The sequence below is a fragment of the Budorcas taxicolor genome, chromosome 1, assembly GCF_023091745.1.
Source record: "Budorcas taxicolor isolate Tak-1 chromosome 1, Takin1.1, whole genome shotgun sequence".
Lineage (NCBI taxonomy): Eukaryota > Metazoa > Chordata > Mammalia > Artiodactyla > Bovidae > Budorcas > Budorcas taxicolor.
The window spans coordinates 21,291,439-21,310,508 of NC_068910.1; the positions used below are offsets into that span (position 1 = coordinate 21,291,439).

A 19,070-nucleotide genomic window follows, 5' to 3' on the forward strand; every position below is an offset into this window, starting at 1 on the left:
CAGCCTATAAAATATCGTGCACATCAGCCTTTCCGTGATCAGTAATTACATTACTTTTGATTTTCTCTCATTTGCCCCCTTCAACCATGATAGTCCTCTCCCACATCTTATGGACCAGATCTTACAAACAGTATGAATAGTTTTCAAATTTCCTTTGACTCAAACTGACAGATTAAAAACTAATTATTCTCTGTAATATTTTTACAATAAAAACTTAAGTTGAATTGATTTATATACACTTCCAGCCAGCACATTTGCAATTCAAGGTTAAAATTGTTCTTGAAACAGCACCAGTTAAAATGCAATTACGACTCCCCAAGCAGGGATAAAAGAAGGAAATGTTTTACATGTTCACTTCAAAAGTTAAAAAGTCAATTTAATATTACAGAAATAAAAACTTTCATTTATTTTCCCTAAATGATAAAGAGTTTGTTAATTATATTCAAGGCTAATCCAAGTGTGTTTATTACGTGCCTCTGGAAAAGAATAAGGGAAAGAAAAGTACAGGCTCTGTGAGGTGAATTCTCTTTTCTCTTTGCACCTCCTGTCTTGTTCATAGTTCCTGATTCTTCCTGTGTTGGGTTGTAGGCTCTGTCTTTCCAGAGTGCAGAAAAATGTGAATAGATGTATATTGCCAGTAGTGAAATGGCAGTAGTGGGTGCGCTGCATGGTAGGGTCTTTGGAGGGCAGCTGAAAGGAATGGTTTAGGGTCATCTGTACTAACATCAAATTCCATTTGTCCACTACAGTATTGCTCTTTCAGTGAATAATACTGAAGCCCTGTCACTCATGTGGCACAAAGTAAGTGAAAGTGTGAAAACCAGAGTCACATAGACCTAGGCTTCTAATCCTCACTTCACCTCTCACTTTCTGTGTGATTCTGAGCAAGTGACTTAATGTCTCTAAGCCGAAGTTCCTGCTCAGTCAAAACAATATAATACAAAACAATAAAAAATAATAATACCGCCAACAGTACTGGATTTACATGAGGATTAAGTAGGAGAAAGCAGATAACATTCTTAGCACATTGTGCCTAATCAACACTCAGTAAATGTTAGTTTCTAGTGTTAGTGATATCATAATAATATTATGAATAATGTCACTGTAACGGTGTTATTTTGAGCCAAGACTAAGTTAGCAAAACAGTGTTTATGAAGTGCTTGACAAAGGTACCTGGCACATAATAAGTTTGATAAGATGCAAATATTCATGATACATATACATAGATACATTATAATGACATTATACATGTAACTACGTATGTATTGTTTACTATATATATGTATAATGTACATTGTTGATATATAGGTCTATATATACTATAAGAAAGAAAAGGAAAAAGAAGCTGCCAAGAACTTCTTGTGGTTGTTGTAAGCGTAGCACACAATCATAGTTACTACATTCTTCACAAAATAATAATAGTCATGACAGGTGGCACAGGGGTAAAGAATCCACCTGCCAGTGCAGGAGACGCAGAGGACTTGGGTTTTATCCCTGGGTTGTGAAGATCCCCTGAAGGAGGAAATGGCAACCCACTCCAGTATTCTTGCCTGAAGAATCCTATGCACAGAGGATCCTGGTGAGCTACAGCCCGTGGTGTCGCAGAAGAGCCAGACACAACTTATGCACTGATGCGTGCACGAATGACAGTAATATTGACTGAGTACCTTTTCTGTGTCGGGAATTATTCCAGGCAGGAAAATGCTTACCGATAATACCTGTCTAAAGGTGCTGGACCAAGGTACATTTGAGAAGGATCTTGTGTACCTTTTAGAAGGATCCCTGTGTTAGCTAGATCTAGAAGAATGTAGTTAACTAGATCTAGAAGAACTGAACAGTTTACACACCAAATGTGTGGACCAATCAGAGGCCGGAGAGACGCAGCTTTGCAGTTTGTTCTATGTCTGGCGCTTTACATAGGGCTGCCTTGTTGCCCAACTCTTTGAGGCACCTTCCTATCATTGCCTGCCCTGTGAATAGCGTCCCATGGAATCCAGCAAAGTCAGGGTCCTGGTGGTGGCCAGGGTTACCTTTAGCAACTGTGGGTTTCAAGGCAAGGATAAGGACTGAGGGACAACACGCAGCAGCTGTGTGATGAGCTGCAGAAGTTGTCTGGTCCAGATGACCGCTGACCTCCTGCCCAAGTGAAAAATATAGGTTCCCCTTGCCAGTCTGGAGACCATGGATGCTTCCACTCAATGGCCAAGCATTCCCGTCACCAGCAGGAGAGGCCACTGACAGTTTTTATCCAGCTGAGAGGAGTGACAGGATTTTAGTAAACGCTGCCAATACCGAAGGACATTTGATGAGCCTGCTAAGCTTGTCCTCCTTTTTTCCTCTTCTATGCGACTGTCAAGAGAAGCTATGATCCAGGTGACAATATAATATCACCCAGGTCATCAGTTCACTCTCAGAACCATCACATCCTTCCTTTGAAATCTTCAGGCAAGTTGAGTTAATGACAAGGATGTGGCTGAGCTTTTAAGCCATTGCATGTCATTAAACTGTAAGAGCAATTTGAGCAAAATCACTGCTGTGTTGAAATCAGAACTTGCCTCTTTTTACAGTTGTATGACTAATTCTTTCCTGAGGCATCAGAAATAAACTTTTCAGGAGTACTAAAAGAGAGCTGTGAAAGAAGCAAGTATTTGAGAGAATAAACAAACCTTGGAGTCACATTGCTGAGGGTCTCCCAGGCCATCCTTTCCTGGCATCCCAGAGATGAAAGTATTTGATGACAGATGGCTGTCCCTTCTAAAAAATTTCTGGTCTAACTTGCTATGTATGACAGCCCACTCTTCTTTAAAAAAAAAAAAATCACCCTGAAGTTAAGGAATTCCTTCCTCTATTCAACTCACGTCTCTTAAGGCTTTAATGCAAACCAGTTTTCTCTTATTTGGCCTTCTCTGGACGTGGATAAGGGCTGGTCATCATCTTTCACATACAAGGCCTTTAATCAAATTACTCCTTACTCGCCTTTTCTTCAGGCGAAACAATTCCTCTTCCTTTAACCTTTCCGCAGGGGATTGTGCGCCTTCCCTTTCATCATGTTGGTTGGTCTTTCCCTTGACTGCCTCCAGAAGGTCTTTGTTAATTCCTTTCATGTAATTTTTAGGAGTTATTTTCTCTGAGAAAATCCTGAAAGCTCCTCTCACTTTGAGACGCTTGCAGTTCTGATCTTGGTAGTCTCTACCAAGTGTGTGCACCTTGCTAGGTTGAGCTGATTTTTCCCTTTCAGCACCTCCAGTTATTTTCATCTGAATAGGCCACCTGTGGACAGAGTAAACAGTCCAGTTTTCTTAATTATTCTGCTTTTATGGCCTTTGTCCCTTCATGATACATAAACAGGGACCATCACAAGGAAGAATGGAAGAAAGACAAATTCTAAATAGCAACCACGTGAGTTGTTAGAAGTTCTATGAATTGTAGAGAACTAGAATAAAAGGGGAATAACAGGCTACTTTTGGGTGAAAGACCACCTGTTTCTATTCCCTTGAGGAAAAAGCAGAAAAGGTTTCATGGTTTATTATCACTTTCCATGTGCAGGAGAATTGGGAGAGGAGGTGGAATGATGAGTGAATCTCTATACTTAAATGATTTTTCTTGACGGTGTAAATTCAGTGCCTTTTCATGCAAACAGAGGAGTTTCAGACTGTAAGCCAGTCATTTTCTGTCATTCCGTGAGGCTGTTAGAGAACCACTGGGGTTTGTTCCAAGCTTCAAGACGTCCATCCAGAAATCCCGGTCCTAATTCTCTTATTATCCATTGGCTTAACCACCTCCTGGTCCTGTTAAGTTTAGGGAAGCCACTCCATCTCATCTTGGGAAGTGGCTTTCTATTTTCCCTTGTAATCCCCTCCACCTAGGTCACCACAGAGCATTGAGTACAGTTCCCTGTGGAGATGCTCGTTAGTTACCTGTTTTATACTTAGTAGTATATATATGTCTCCCAAGCTCCCAGTTCATCCCACTGCCACCCTGTACCCATTGCTGTACATACATGTGTTCTCTACCTGTGTCTCTGTTTCTGCTTTCCAGATAGGTTCATCTGTACTATTTTTATAGATTCCATACGACCTTTTTTATGCTATGCAGAATGTTGAGGGCCATAAAGAATCCTTTTTGATAGTATAAATAGGATCCTGGAGTCCTGAATTTTTCTTTAATTTCCCCTGAAAGTGTAGACAGCAGTCTTGAGGAAAATGTTTCCTAGTAATATTAATAAAAATGACACCTAATCTTTACTACGGGCTTACTGGCTGCTTCATAGATTTTAATCTTTTTAACAACCTCAAGAAAGGCAGTACTAGTATCGTATCCATTTTATAGATGAGGAAACCTGTGTTACAGAAAGCTTGAATAATTTGCCTATGATTACCCATCTGATAAATGTTGAACTTCAGTAGTTTAACCTGCACATCATGGGCTTGTCAACTTTGTAACTTAGTAACTGCTGAACTGTATCCCTAGTATATAAGGAGGTACTTAGTAAGAATTTTTGATAAATTGCGAATATTTCTAAAGTTCTTCTGTTCTTGGAACTGTTTTAATGACCACGCATGGATAATCATTTACTGGTGACTCAAACCCTATCCGGTCGATGTTGCAGTAATTCTCACCATTTTACCAAGGAAGATTTGAAGCTCAAGAGAAGTTAAACAACTTTCTCAGGGTCACAGAGTGGTTGAACCATGGAGCTAGAATTCCCACCCAGGAAGTCTGAGTCTCAAACTTACAGTTTCACTATGTAACTCTGTGCTGCTTCCTGTAATAGGGAAATTCTTGCCAGGCGTTGGGGTAGGGATGGCTGGGGGGTTGCTGCAGAAAGACCCGGCCTCTTGTCTGAGACACGAGCTGCAAGAGTTCTAAGCACCTTCCAATGAAGTGTTTTCCTTTTCAGTTGACAGAAAAGAATCCGCAGCTGGATAAGCCCACTGGCAGTGATTCCAGCCGGCAGCCTGTGTCTGGCTGAGTCTGTCCCACTCGACTTCGGGCACCTCCCAGCACCTTTTGTTCTCATCACCCCTCCTGGGTTTGGACCATGTAGCCTTCTAACCAAATTTCTTTTTTCTCCTTTTCTCTGGTTCTGTGTTCAGCTCGAGGCTTTTTATTCCATCTTCACCACGGAGCAGCAAGACCACGTCAAGTCGGTGGAGTATCTGAGAAATAACTTCCGGCCACAGCAGGGCCTGAATAACAGGGTGGTGTACAAGTCTGCCGTTCGTGACGCCTGGAACCACGACATGACAGACTTCTTAGAAAACCCACTGGGGACGGAAGCCTCTAAAGGTACATTTGGATTCAGTGCCCTTGCCCAGAGGAAGATTTCCTTATCATAAATTACTTTAAGTGAAAAGGAGTTCGGAACCAGCCAAGAATTGGAACTTGGCATTAAAAGCATGTTTCTCTGCTAAAAGAGACTTGTCTGGGTGATAAATAGAAGCATTTGTGGGAATAACTTCAGTTAAATAGATATGTTCGGAATTGCCCTTTTGACTAGCGAAATATCAGTCCTTCTCTCTGTAATTTGACCTTGTAGTGTCAGCACTAAACTCGTTGATGTGTTAAAGCTTTTTGGTGTCTTACTTTTTAACTGTTTCCCTGCTGCAATCAGGTGTTTGTCTCTGAGCTCAAACATCAGGACCTCAGACTTGCTTTCAACACCCCAGTCTTCAGCTTCCTTACTAACTTCCATACTAGGCAAGAAGTACCCCTCCAGCTCTCCACCTCCACCAGACATCATGTAACCTTTTAGATCTATTGTTTAACAGTTCAACTCCCAGATCTGAAAAACATAAGTTTCATAACTTGCTTGTGTCCTAATCTTTTTCCATTTCTCCTTTCTCATGGGAAATGGTCATGAATTTCTCTCCCAGGAAATTGGAAAGTCTGATTCTACCCTCAGCCCTCAAGCTCTGTGATTTGTCATAAAATCACAGAGCTCAGGAAACTCTTGGAGGAATAAGGCTTGTCAAAGACCCAGTATTTGGAAGGGAGGAAGGAAAAAGAAGGTATTTCCTTTGGGTTTGAAGAGATGGGTCTTTCCCAAATCAGTTCTCTCCTTTGAAATAGTGAGCTTGGGTGATGTGGGAAGCATTTGTCATTTATTGACGTTGACAGTAGACTGTGGTATTTTTAGCGTCGTGAGTTATATGCAAGGGCTTTATTTCAGGAGTGTACATACCCCTCCCTCCAGTAAAAGGGACCAGTTTACTGGCATATGACCTTTATAGGAATAAGAGGAGTGAGTTGATATTCCAGAAATAACTGCATTGATGTGCCCTTTGATGATAAGAATGAGCCCATTTTCCAGGCTCATGTATCTGCAAAGGAGCTAAAAGAAGAGGAAAGGGAGTTTTAACAATGTGATCATCTCCTTCCTGTCGGTGTAGTTCTGTCAGAGGATGGTGCGAAGAAGCTAGTCTGGCCAGGTTCCATCAAGACATAATTGAGAATCAACTAATTTGGGGCTGACACTTTGTCAAGGGCATCATTTATCAACTGGGAACAGCAGGAAGGTTGAGAAGCATGCAAACCTGTAAAATATCTTGGATTGGACTGGCATGAAGAACCTCATTTGGCCTTTTTTTTTTTTATTCAATCCAAGTTAAAAATAAAGCAAACGGCCAAACTGTAAAGCTTTCTCCCAAGAGAACATGCTTAGGGAAAGGAGGACTCTTAGGGCTGACTATGTTGCAAGAGGTGGGACATTTGCAGGATGGGGAATTTATATCACAAGTGAGTATAGGATCTGGTAGCTTGGAAATGCTGACGTTATGACAGTTACAAAGTTCTTTCCTAATAAATGGGCTTGACCATCTGATATACCAGCTGTGCAGAGAGGGTGCATAGTCCTTCTTACCCAAGGAAATTAGAGAGGAACTGGTTTCCACTGTGTTAAATTGCCAGAGTGGACGGTATCCTCCACCAAATGGGCTTTCTTTGATTTTGAGCAGAACCAAGCACCCATCCTTAGGTAGAGGGAATCAGTTCTTCATCTTCCAAGGTTACAGTGATCATGGTGTGCATCCATTGCTGACTCTTAAGATGTTTGAATATTAAAATGTTTTGTGATCTTTCTAGAGACAGAGATGTAGACACAGTCTTCTTTATTTTTTTAGCATACTGTTGGAGTATAAGCTACAGAAAAGTGTACACACAGTATGCATACAACTTGATAACTTTGCAGAAACTGAATATACTTGAGTGACACACACCCAGATCCAGAAACTAACATCACATCAGCTTCCCAAAGCACATTGCTCTCCCCATTCCTAGTCACTGCCCATTCCCAAGGATAACCATGATCATAGTCTTGCCTCCTGATCAATTTCATATAAATAGAATCAGTTCACCAAGTTCTTGTGTGTGTCTTGCTTCTGTTGCTTTACACTGCTTTGAAGAGTCACCTGTGCTATTTCACGTAGTTGTAGTTTGTTCTTGTGGCTGAATTTCAGTGTGTGACTGTACCTGAATTTACCCATTTTAATATACATGAAGTTGTAGATTTATTTTCATGTTTTGGTAATTATGAAAGTTGTTTTTTTTTCCTAATTATTTGTTTGGCTGTGCCGGGTCTTGGCTGCTAAACATGGAATCTTTTCAGTTATGGCCTGGGAACCCTTAACTGAAGCATGTTGGAACCTAGTTCCCTGACCAGGGATCAAACCCGGGTCTCCTGCATTGGAAGCATGGAGTCTTAGCCATCAGGGAAGTTCTTGAACATGCCTTTTAACCAACATGTGGACACGTCTCTGTTGGTTATGCACCCTGTCGTAAAATGACTACAGCCTAAAGGATACATGTATGTTTGGATCTGATTAGATACTGACCAGTTTCCCAGAATGACTGTATGTACCACTTTACAATTCTGTCAGTGATGTAAGAAAGTGTTCTTTTTTTTTTTTACGCTTTTTTCAAGGCCTAATTTACATATCATAAAGTTCAGGTGTAGTGAATGTGCAATTCAGTGATTTTTATCAAACTTACAGTTGTGCAGGCATCACCACATCCTCTCTTAGAGCATTCTCTTCACCCAGTGAGTTCCTTCATGCCTGTTCGCAGTCAGTTCTTTCTCCTAACCTCAACTCTGCTATTGACTTTAGGGTTTTAGGATTTATCCATGTTGTAGATCAGTAGCTCATTTCTTTTTACTGCTGAGTAGTATCCCTGTTTGAGTTTTTAAAATAACAGCTTTATTGAGATTTAATTTGCATACCGTATAGTTTATTCTTTTACAGTGTACCCTTCAGTGGTATTCTGTATTCACAAAGCTATGTGATCATCACAAGTATCTACTTCAGGACTTTTTGTCACCCCCAAAAGAAATTCCATCCCTCTTAGCAGTCACTCCTTTTTCTCCCATGCCTGCTTCCTGCCCAGGCCCAGGAAACCAGTAATGTGCTTTTTGTCTGTATGGAGTTTCCTGTTAGGGGGATTGCACATAAATGGAATCCTCCAATACTTGACTTTTTCGTCTCTGGCTTCTTTGACTTAGCATCATATTTTCAAGATTTATCCATATTTGCACACGTGTCAGAATTTCATTTCATGAACAAACTATACATCATTGTATGGATATACCACATTTTGCTTATCCATTTGTCAATTGATAGATCCTGCTTTTGGCTCATTATGAATATTGCTGCTTTGAACATTCATGTTCACATTTTTGTGCGGATGAATGTTATCATTTCTCTTGGACATAAGCCTAGGAGTAGAATTGCTGCATCATAGGGTAACTCTGTGTTTTCCTTGTTTTTAAGAACTGCCGAACAGTTTTCCCAAAGCAGCTGTACCAGTCTCCATGCCTGTCAGCATCGTGTGAAGGTTCTGATTTCTCCACATCTTCACCAACACTTGTTATGTATCTTTTTTGTTGTAGTCATCTTAATGGATATGAAATAGTATCTCTTTCTAGTTTTGATTTGCACTTTCCTGATGACTACTGATGTGTCTGGTCTTTTTTTAATATTTATGTGTTTATTTACTTGGCTGTGCCAGGTCTTGGTTGTGGCACACTGGATGTTTTTAGTTGCAGCATGTGGAATCTGGAGTTGTTGCATGCCAGTTCTTTTAGTTGCAGCGTGTGAGCTCTTTAACTGCAGTGTAAGGGACCTAGTTCCCCAACCAGGGATTGAACCCAGGCCCCTTACATTGGGAGCGCAGAGTCAGCCACTGGACCTCCAGGGAACTTTCTTCCCTATTGCATTTAAATGATATTTCTATTTGTTTTAAATATCATACAACCATGGTCCACATGACGAAATGCTCCTCCTTGTATCCCCCACAAGAAAACTCAGATATTTCCATGGCACCAAAGGCTGAAAGCCAGCCACCAGTCCTCGCAATTATCAGGAAGCCTGGAAGGGCTTGGATTATCGAGCTTAGTGACCTGAGTGGAGAAGAGTGGATACAAAGGAAGATCCCGTTATTTATTTATCTTTGGCTGTGCCAGGTCTTCATCGCTGTGTGGGCTTTCCTCCAGTTGTGGCAAGTGGGGCCTGCTATGTAGCTGCAGTGTATGGGATTCTCATTGCAGTGGCTTCTCTAGAGAGAAGTGGGAGCAAAATCTCTAGGGCATGTGGGCTTCTATAGTTGCAGCTCCAGGGGTTTAGAGTGTACACTCAATAGTTGTGACACTTGGACTTAGTTGCTCTGTGGAATGTAGAATCTTCTTGAATTAGGGATCGAACCCATGTCTCCTACACTGGCAGGTGGATTCTTTACCACTGAGTCACCAGGGAAACCCAGTAAGCTTTTTGAATCTAGGACCAGGTATTGGGCCATGTGATCTCTTGTTGCAACTACTCAGCTCTGCCTCTGTAGCATCAAGGCAGCTGTAGACAGCACATAAATGAGTAGGTGTAGAAAATGTCTTCTAATAAAACTTTATTTGTAATAAGAGGCGGCAGTCCAGATTTAGCCACGGAACAGTAGTTTACATACCCCTGCTCTCGGGGATGGCTCAGACTTAGATGGAGAAATCCAGTCTTAGGCATGTTTGAAGGTATTTTCATGGTGGCCATGACTGTGAAAGTGTCCATGGCTTGGTTCTGCATTTCCAAGACACTGCAAGAGGTTTATTAGCTTGGTAACCATTCACTGACCAGTCCACCCTAAGATCTGCTCATCTTCCACTCCAGATGTATAAGCAGAGCCTCAGGAGACTGAGCCCCACCTCCCTCTTTCACTGGCTGTGATCATCAACTGGTGTTCACTGAGCAGCACCGTGGAGGCTGCCTGAGTTAAGGTGCCCCCATCCTGCCCTTCTGTCAGGATGATCCGACATACTGGAACAGAAAAAGCAGAATCAAGCTTTCAGACCCGAGCAGGAGATGCATGGCCGCATGTGACACCCAAAGAGGGGGGAGAAGTCATCTAATCTTGTATTGATGCCTGAGACAGACTTAGAATGGATATCATCTGTAAAAAAATATAAAGCTCTAGTTTCCAGGAAATGGAAACAATATTTAGGCTCCGTGATTATTCACGGGACATTCAAGTCACCACTCTGCCCTTTGTCAGTAAATAACTTGGATAGACTTTCAGATTTAATGGGCTGTCATTTTAGTTCCTCTTAACACATCCTGAGCGCGTGGAAGAGCACGTCGGTGATTAAGTGCTGAATACTGTCTATTGTGAAGACTTTTGGAACAGCGAACAGAGAAAAATAACTTTCATTCCAACAACATGAAACATATGGTTTATTAATGTAATGAAACCTGTTCAAACCACAGTGGGATCAAAACCACTTGATCTGATAATGTGATTTGATGGCTTAATTAAAGTGACATTGTATAATGTAATGAAAGCAAAGGAAGAGGACAGTGAGCTGCCAGGGTCCCACCCAGTCTCCTAAAGCCACTGCCACGGTTTTTGGAGAATGATTTTTGCTTTGTTTTTGCTGATGGAGGAATCTCTTTGTTAGCTATATTTTTAGTGCTAAAGATTGCTTCCTATCTTGGTTAAAAGGCAGTTTTTAAGGACATATACCAATGTGAGAATGCCTAAGTAACTAGCCTATTTTAAATCAGAACACACTGCGAAAGAGCATCCCGTTTTCCACCCAAATTAGCAAACAACGAAGTAAATCCATGGTTGCTTTTCAAAAGAGTTTGACATTGAAATCATGGTTTTCTGCTATTTTGGGAGAAAATATTAATGTTGTTCTATTTTCAGTTTGATCATTTTCACTCACCAGATTAATGAGCTTGAATCAGTTTATCTTCATAGAAGAAATTCTGATATGAGCACTTAATTCCTTTGTAGGCAGCTGCGCTCCCAGAAACTCTTCCCAAAAGTTACCTTAGTACTTCTAGAAAGTTTCAGCATAGAGAAGTATAAGGAAAATAACATTTAAATGCAGCCCCTTAGAAGATTGTTACCTGTCTTCTTTAAAAAGTGGCTTCCCTGGTAACTCAGGTGATAAACAATCTGCCTGCAATGCAGGAGACCCCAGTTCATTTCCTTTGTTGGGAAGATCCACTGGAGAAGAGATAGGTTACCCACTCCAGCATTCTTGGGCTTCCTTGGTAGCTCAGCTGGGAACGAATCTGCCCGCAATGTGGGAGACCTGGGTTCAATCCCTGGGTTGGGAAGATTGGAGAAGGGAACAGCTACACACTCCAGTATTCTGCCGTGTAGAATTCCATGGATGTATATAGTCCATGGGGTCACAAAGAGTTGGACATGACTGAGCGACTTTCACTTTCACTTTTCTTTAAAAAGTAACTATTACTAGCTGTTACTTTTTATTCTTGAAAGTGATTAAGAAAGAAGTAAAAAGAAAAAAAAAATAAGGCTGGTTTTTTAAGACTCTCCAGCATCCTGGGTTCTCATACTTTTTTTTTTTCTTTTTGTGTAATTGGAGGGAAATTCCTCTTCTGTTGTTCTTAGTGGCTCAGTTGTGTCTGACTCTTTGTGACCCTATGGACTGTAGCCCACCAGGCTTCTCTGTCCATGGGGATTCTCCAGGCAAGAATGCTAGAGTAGGTTGCCATGCCCATCTTGAAAGTGATTAAGAAAGAAGTTTAAAAAAAAAACACAGCTGGTTTTTTAAGACTGTCCAACATCCTGGCTTCTCATACTTTTTTTCTTTTCTTTTTAATTGGAGGATAATTACTTTACAATATTACGGTTTTCGCCATACATCAACATGAATCAGCCATAGATCTACACGCGTCCCCTCCCTCTTGATCTCCCCTCCCACCGCCTGCCCACACCACCCCTCTAGGTTGTCCCAGAGCACTGGCTTTGGTTCCCTGTGTCATATATCAAACAACCACTGGATGTCTACTTTACATATGGTAATGTATATGTTTCAATGCTGTTCTCTCAGATTCTGGGTTCTCATTGCTGTTGAAGGTCATACCATGTTCTATCAAACACTTTTTCATGCTCAGATATCCCATGATGATTAATTTTATGTGAATAGGTAGAGAGTTGGTAAAAGTTTCCTTTGATTGGTTGGCATAAAGTTAACACTTGACATTTACCATAGCTTTAACTACTTTGGGCTCATGTTTGTAGGCAGTGAATTTCTTTTCATGTCTCAGGCAACTTCATCTACAATGAAGAGCTTTCTCTAGGAGCTGTGCCTGCTGCACCTATGGTTACATAGGGGTTTTCATGGACCAGATTCTATACTGGCCTTTTCCATTCATATTTGTTTTATTGAATCCTCAAAACAGCCTTTGTCAAGATTCACATTCATTTATCAAATATTTGTTGAGCATCTACTATGAACAAGTATTAGGTACTAGACATCAGGCTGAACAAGGGAGAAGAGTCTCTTATGGAGCTTAAGTTTTAAGGGGAAGAAAGAAACGAACAGGTCAACCAATGATAAAGCTCCGGTATTCTTCTGCAGATCAAATTGGGTGGTTTGCTAGGAGTGGCAGAGTGTAGTGAGGCCGTGGGGAAGCAAGCTTCCCTTGATAGAGTGGTTGTTCCATCCCTCAGTTGTGTCTAACTCTGTGACTCCATGGACTGCAGCACTCCAGGCTTCCCGGTCCTTCACTGTCTCCCACAGTTTGCATGTCCATTGAGTCGGTGATGGCATCCAACCATCTCATCCTCTGTCATCCCCTTCTCCTCCTGCCCTTCAGTCTTTCCCAGCATCATGGTCTTTTCCAACGAGTCGGCTCTTTGCATCAGGAGGCCAAAATATTACAACTTCATCTTCAGCATCAGTCCTTCCAATGAATGTTCAGGGTTGATTTTCTTTAGAATTGACTGGTTGGATCTCCTTGCAGTCCAAGGGACTCTCAAGAGTCTTCTCTAGCACCACAGTTTGAAAGCATCAATTCTTCAGCACTCAGCCTTCTCTATGGTCCAACTGGTGGGCTAGTCTACAAAGTTCTGAGAGGGGAAAGTCCTTTGCAAAGGCCCTGCCTGAGGCATAGGAACCAGTGAAGGTGAGATCTTGAAAGACCTTCCTTGGTAAGGGAAGACTTAAGACTATGTTCCTATAACCATGGGATGCCTTTGAAGGGTGCTAAGCAGGGCTGTGGAACCATCTGACCAGGTTTTTAAACCCATCATTGACTGTTAGGTGAGAAATGTTTGCAGAGGACATGGGGTGAAATTGGCAAGACAGCTGGAGGCTGATAGAAATACTCCTCCTGGCAGGATGACATTGCTTGGATGAGGACAATCTGGATGAAGGTAAAAGTTGTCTGTTAGGGTTGCATTTTGTTGTAGAGTCTCTAATATTTACTAACACTTTGGATGGAGGGTTGGTGGGGGCAAGCAAAGAGAGAAATGCAGTGTTACTGTTTAACAGATGAGGTATCTGAGATTCCGAGAGAACAGGTGGTCATCCAGAGCCTCCCAGCAAAGGCAGTAGAACTGAGACGTGAACCCAGATCCCTTTGTGTTCAGATACAGTGTTCTTTATATTTCACGAGGGACTGCCAGCTCCCCTATGGATCCGCAAGCAGTGGCCTCTGTTTTTAAATGTCATCAGGTGGCTTGAGCAGCACAGTTTATTACTCTTTCTCTGAATGAAGGAGCTTTAAAACTAAACATCCTTGCGGCAATCAGATACCCTTCCTAAAGATCAAGTTTATCTTCCTGAATGGCATCACTGGACTCTCTTTATCTGCTTGGCTTACTTTTGACAGGTTATCTTAAGTCCTCAAGGCAGGGGCTGCTGAGGCCTTGATCACAGGGTTGCTCCCAGGGAGGGTCAGTGAACCCACTTGATGGGGATGGTAGAGCCTCCTAGACTGAGGATTTTGTGCATCTTTGAATCAACAGGACCTGACCGTTCCTAAACATAAGCAAACAGTTACTGTTCGTTGAATGAATGAATGGGGAGACAATATAAGGCCAGTGGGTAAGAATGTAGATTTTGAAGTCAAGCACATCTGGACTCAAATTCCAGACCAGTCGTTTACTCCTACATGTCTTTGCTCTGGTAAATATCTAAGCCTCCGTTTCCTTTCTGTAGCATGGAGCTAATAATCACATTTCCTTCCCTGACTTTTACGTGAGACAGTGTACCTCGGCCCAGATACTCTCAAGGCATTGGTACCCTTTTGTAGCACTTCTCAACATCGAAATTTTACATTCACTTGTGTGTTTTTTCCCCCTAATACCTAGCTCTCCCACTACCTTACAAGCTCCATAAGTGGTAAAATTGTTCTTTTGTTTTGTGTTGCTTTTTCTTTGTTAGAGAGTGGGTACAGTGCTCACTGTTAGCTCCACAGGAAATGCTGGAATGGATGGATGGAGCGAATCTGTACATGCCAGGTGGTCAGGAGTAAAAGAATGCTTGCTACAAGAATTGGCACAATTGAGACATTTATAATCTAGCCCAGACTAGGTGCTGTAACGGGGGGAGCTAGGCCAGGCACTTGGAGTAGCGTTCCGCACCTCTCCCAGGCTTCCCCAGTGCTTCCATGATAAAGAATCCACCTGCAGTGCAGGAGACACAGGAGATGTGTGTTCAGATCCCTGGGTCAGGAAGATCCCCTGAAGGAGGAAATAACAACTCACTCCAGTATTCTTGCCTGGAGAATCCCCTAGACCAAGGAACCTGGCAGGCTATAGTCCATCGGATCACGTAGAGTCGGACACAACTTAGCCAGTGAGCACTTCACACCTTTCCCAGGACCTGAAATCAGAAAAGCCTCTAAGATTTGGAAAGGCATGACAACACCATGTAAAGAAGGCTTTCCTCTCAGTCCCAAGGAACAACCATGCTACTCAACTCCTCCACCACTGCCAAAAGCAGAGGGAAGGAGGCCCCAAATGAGTCAGACGCTGGTGTCAGGGTGCTCCCTGGCAGATCCGCTTTATGGCTTGGGAGCTGCTGAGCTGATACTGGTACCAGACGCCAGCGGCCGTCTGTCATTTTCACACTTTATCGATATCCGCTAATTACTGAATCCTCTGTCTCCAGGCAGGTAGGCATAGTTTCACCTTCAGGGCCGACATAATCACCCTCTTACAGCTTCAGCTTTTCCCTGCCCTCTAGAAAAAACCTTCCGTGACGTTGGGTTTGTCTGTGTGGGCGCTATGGTGCTTGCGAACCACAGCCTGGAAGTTAATAAAGGCCACCAGCATCCTTCCTTCCAGAGCGACATACTTCCCCTTTCTGTCGCTAACTAGCAGTTCACAGCCCAAGAAGCAGGAGGCACCAAGATGCCTGCGTGCGTCCCCGCGGAGTCATGCGAGGAGGGTAGCTGGGAGACGGATGATTTATCTGCTCCATTCTTCATTCATTCTTCCATGAGCAAACACAGGCTCCTTGAGGTTGATTTTTCTTTGGGTACAAGGAACGCGGCCAGAACCCTTGGCTTTCTGAGGGCGTAAGCAGCGCTGTCACACCCCAGCGCCTGAGACTGTGTGTAAAGGCACAGGGCGGGAGCCCATGATGAGGCCTCTGGAATCATTTTTTTCTTCTCTCTCTTAAAAAGAAAAAAAAAATGTACCTATTTATTTGGCTGCACTAGGTCTTAGGTGCCACCCGGGGGTGTTTTAGTTGTGGCATGTGGCATCTAGTCCCCTGACCAGGGATCCAGCCTGGGCTCCCTGCATTGGGAATACAGAGTCTTAGTCACCAGGCCACCAGGGAAGTCCCCATCTTTTCCTCTTTCTTTCCAAGCACAGCCAGATGTCGTCACAGTTCCTGGCTTCACTCCTGGGTCCTCTCGGGACTGGTTTTGTGATTCCAGAACACTGGTTTGGACCCACATGAGCGTCTTGGACCATGTCACGTGTACGACTGTGGTAGAGAAGGTGCTGTCTGCCCATTGATACTGAGTGCTAACAGGTGTTGTCTATCAAGTGCACAGAGCCCCATGGTTTCCATGCAAAAAACGGCTTCTGAGAAGAGAGGAGCCTTCTCCACAAGGAGTATACTGAGCATCTCAAGCTGTTGGTTTTCGCCATTCAGCTAGAAGCCCAGCTCCTTGGAGCATATGGATCTGTGTGCCCAGGGGTGGGGAAGGGGGTAGCTAGGAGGCAGAAGTGGGGCTGTTGTTCCCAAATGCTGTGCAGGTGAGTTCCCCCCTGGGGCCCACTAGGAGCACTGCTTGATCACATCCTGGTCTCTCCCATGTAAGTGCCATTTCTGATCTCTTGGGTCCTCCTACCCAAGGCCAGGAGGGTCTGCTTGAGGCCAGTCCTCAGTGGAAGACCCTGGACCAGACCAGAGAGGGCCATCCTTACCAAATGACCTGTTGGTACAGGTGCCACATCTCGGGATTGAAACAAGGTTGGAATTCAACCAGTGGAGCACATCCAGTGGCTTCCTTGAGGCAAAACAAGTAAGAAACGCAGGTGGCCAGAAATCAGATTCAGAGCTAGTAACGTGAATGTGAGGTGAGAGCCAGAACACTCCTTTTAGATATAGTCGGTACCTGAGTGATCCCTAATTCTAAGCGGAAAAGTACTTTAAGGACCAAGTTCAAGCAAAGGAGTAAAGCACTGTGACTTGCAGAGTCATAGTCATCTAGAGTCAAAGATTTAAATAAAAGCCTGGCTAAGCACATCAGTGTGGCTCACTAGTTGATCTGTTGACATGGCCATTGGGATCACTTAAAAAAGATAGCTCATGGGATCTTAGATCGTGAGTGGTGTTTAGAAAAGTCTCCCAATACTGAGGACAGCTTTTGTTGTTCAGTCGCTAAGTTCTGTCTGCCTCTTTGCGACCCCATGGACTGCGGCACAACAGGCTTTCCTCTTCTTCACCATCTCCCAGAGTTTGTGCAAACTCATGTCCATTGAGTCGGTGATGCTGTCCAACCATCTCATCCTCTGTTGCCTGCTTCTCCTCTTGCCCTCAGTTTTTCTCAGCATCAGCATCTTTTCCAATGAGTCCACTGTTTCTTCATGATAAACGAGACCGTAACATCATATCAGCCGTGGAAACTAGGAGACCAGTCAAGAGAAGGCCCAGTTTCAGTCTCAGTCTCAGGGCACTGGGCATTTGCCCACTTCAGGCCTGCACCCTGCTTTCTGGTACCGACCCTCCGTTGCAACCCATAAGTTAGAGCAAGACTGCAGGTGAAGTTAAGAGGTATCATGGAGAAACGATGCTTGTGCTCAGTTAAAGTGGGATAGGTCCACTGTGCCCTTCTGGCCGACAAGCACAGCATGTTAATGTTGGGACGGAAGGAAGGGCTCTCGGGCACATGGAATCCAGCCTTGCACCCAGGGTCTGAGAGGCAGCTCTTCTTAGGCAGGACTGGGATGATGCGTCACTCTGAACTTGGCCACCTCCCTTAGCGGCAGGCTGAACAATGCTATTTCCTGCACAGGACAGAGGTACCTCCCCTGGCCTTTAGCTCTCAGAGGAAGACGGATATCATGCAGACACAAAGACTCCAAGGAAGAGGGAGAGGTCTGGATGAGCAGAATGTGGGAAAGTCAAACCCGAGTGTTTGGAGGACTGTGGCTGCTGCTGCTGCTGCTGTGTGTGTGTGTGTGTGTGTGTGTGTGTGTGTGTGTGTTTTATATTTGTTTACTCGTTTACTTAGCTGTGCCAGGTCTTAGCTACAGTGCATGGAATCTTCAGTCTTTCTTGTGGCATGCAGGATCTTTTTTGATTTGTGGCATGCGGAATTTTTAATTGAGGCATGTGGAATCTCATTCCCTGACGAGGACTCAAACCTGGGCCCCCTCCATTGGTCACGTGGAGTCTTGGCCACTGAACCACCAGGGACGTCCCCTGATGTGTTTGGAGCCTATGACTCCATCATATGCACCGTGGAGACATCCGATGAGATGAGAAAGTTTTCCGGTTTTCTGTCTTCCATGGTATTTGGTCGGACATGACTGAGCGACTGAACTGATGGTATTTGGCACACAGCTTCTGGTACTCAATTATTGACCGAAAAACCGAATTGTATTAATGCACCAAAGCTTGTTCATGGGAATAGAATGTCATTGGGTGATGTAGAAAAGAACCCCAAGGGTGTGTCAGGAAAACTGCGTTCTCCCTCCAGGGTAGGTTCTCCACCTCCTGGGTGTTTCTCCTTTACCTTTTAGGTAGAATCCTTCATTCCTAGTCACCAAATGTAGGGGCAGGGGTTTCCCTACAACAAGTAATTCTCTGCAGCACCAGCTGAGTGTCCTACCATGTAACCCAACTCTCACACTGCCTGGCCTCTGGCCCACAAGACCACTCCCACCCCACTTCAGATGCCAGCCACCAGGGAGCAGATTCCCAAATTACCCATAACTTCTGTCTGATTTGGTTACAAACTGGAGGTTTCCATAGTTTTCTCCTCTGCTTTGATTAATTTGCTAGAGAGGCTCACAGAACTGAGGGAGCTATGTCTTCCAGTTTTTTGAAAGGTGTGACGAAGGTGACAGATGGACAGAGGTGAAGGGACACATGGGGTGAGGTCTGAGCAGGTCCCCAGCACAGGACCTTCCATCACTGCTGTTGGGTCTGTTCACCCTCCCAGGGTATGGCTGTGTTTTCCTCTATGTTTGAAGAAAACAAAACCGCTAACTGGAAAAAGATAAATCCACACTTGTGTTCATTGGATTATTTACAAATACCCAAGATATGGAGACAACCTAAGTGACCATTGATTGTTGCTGTTCAGCAA

The 19,070-nt window shown here is 43.5% G+C and overlaps 1 protein-coding gene across 2 annotated transcripts in view; it reads left to right on the forward strand.

The window, feature by feature from the left end:
- The window catches only part of PTPRG (protein tyrosine phosphatase receptor type G), a 768,800-nt gene that overhangs the window by 623,334 nt on the left and 126,396 nt on the right, over positions 1 to 19,070 (forward strand). For both annotated transcript variants that reach the window (XM_052648333.1, XM_052648342.1), the window contains exon 8: positions 5,097 to 5,289. In XM_052648333.1, the coding sequence (XP_052504293.1) occupies positions 5,097 to 5,289 (193 nt within the window). The remainder of the gene's footprint in view (positions 1 to 5,096; positions 5,290 to 19,070) is intronic.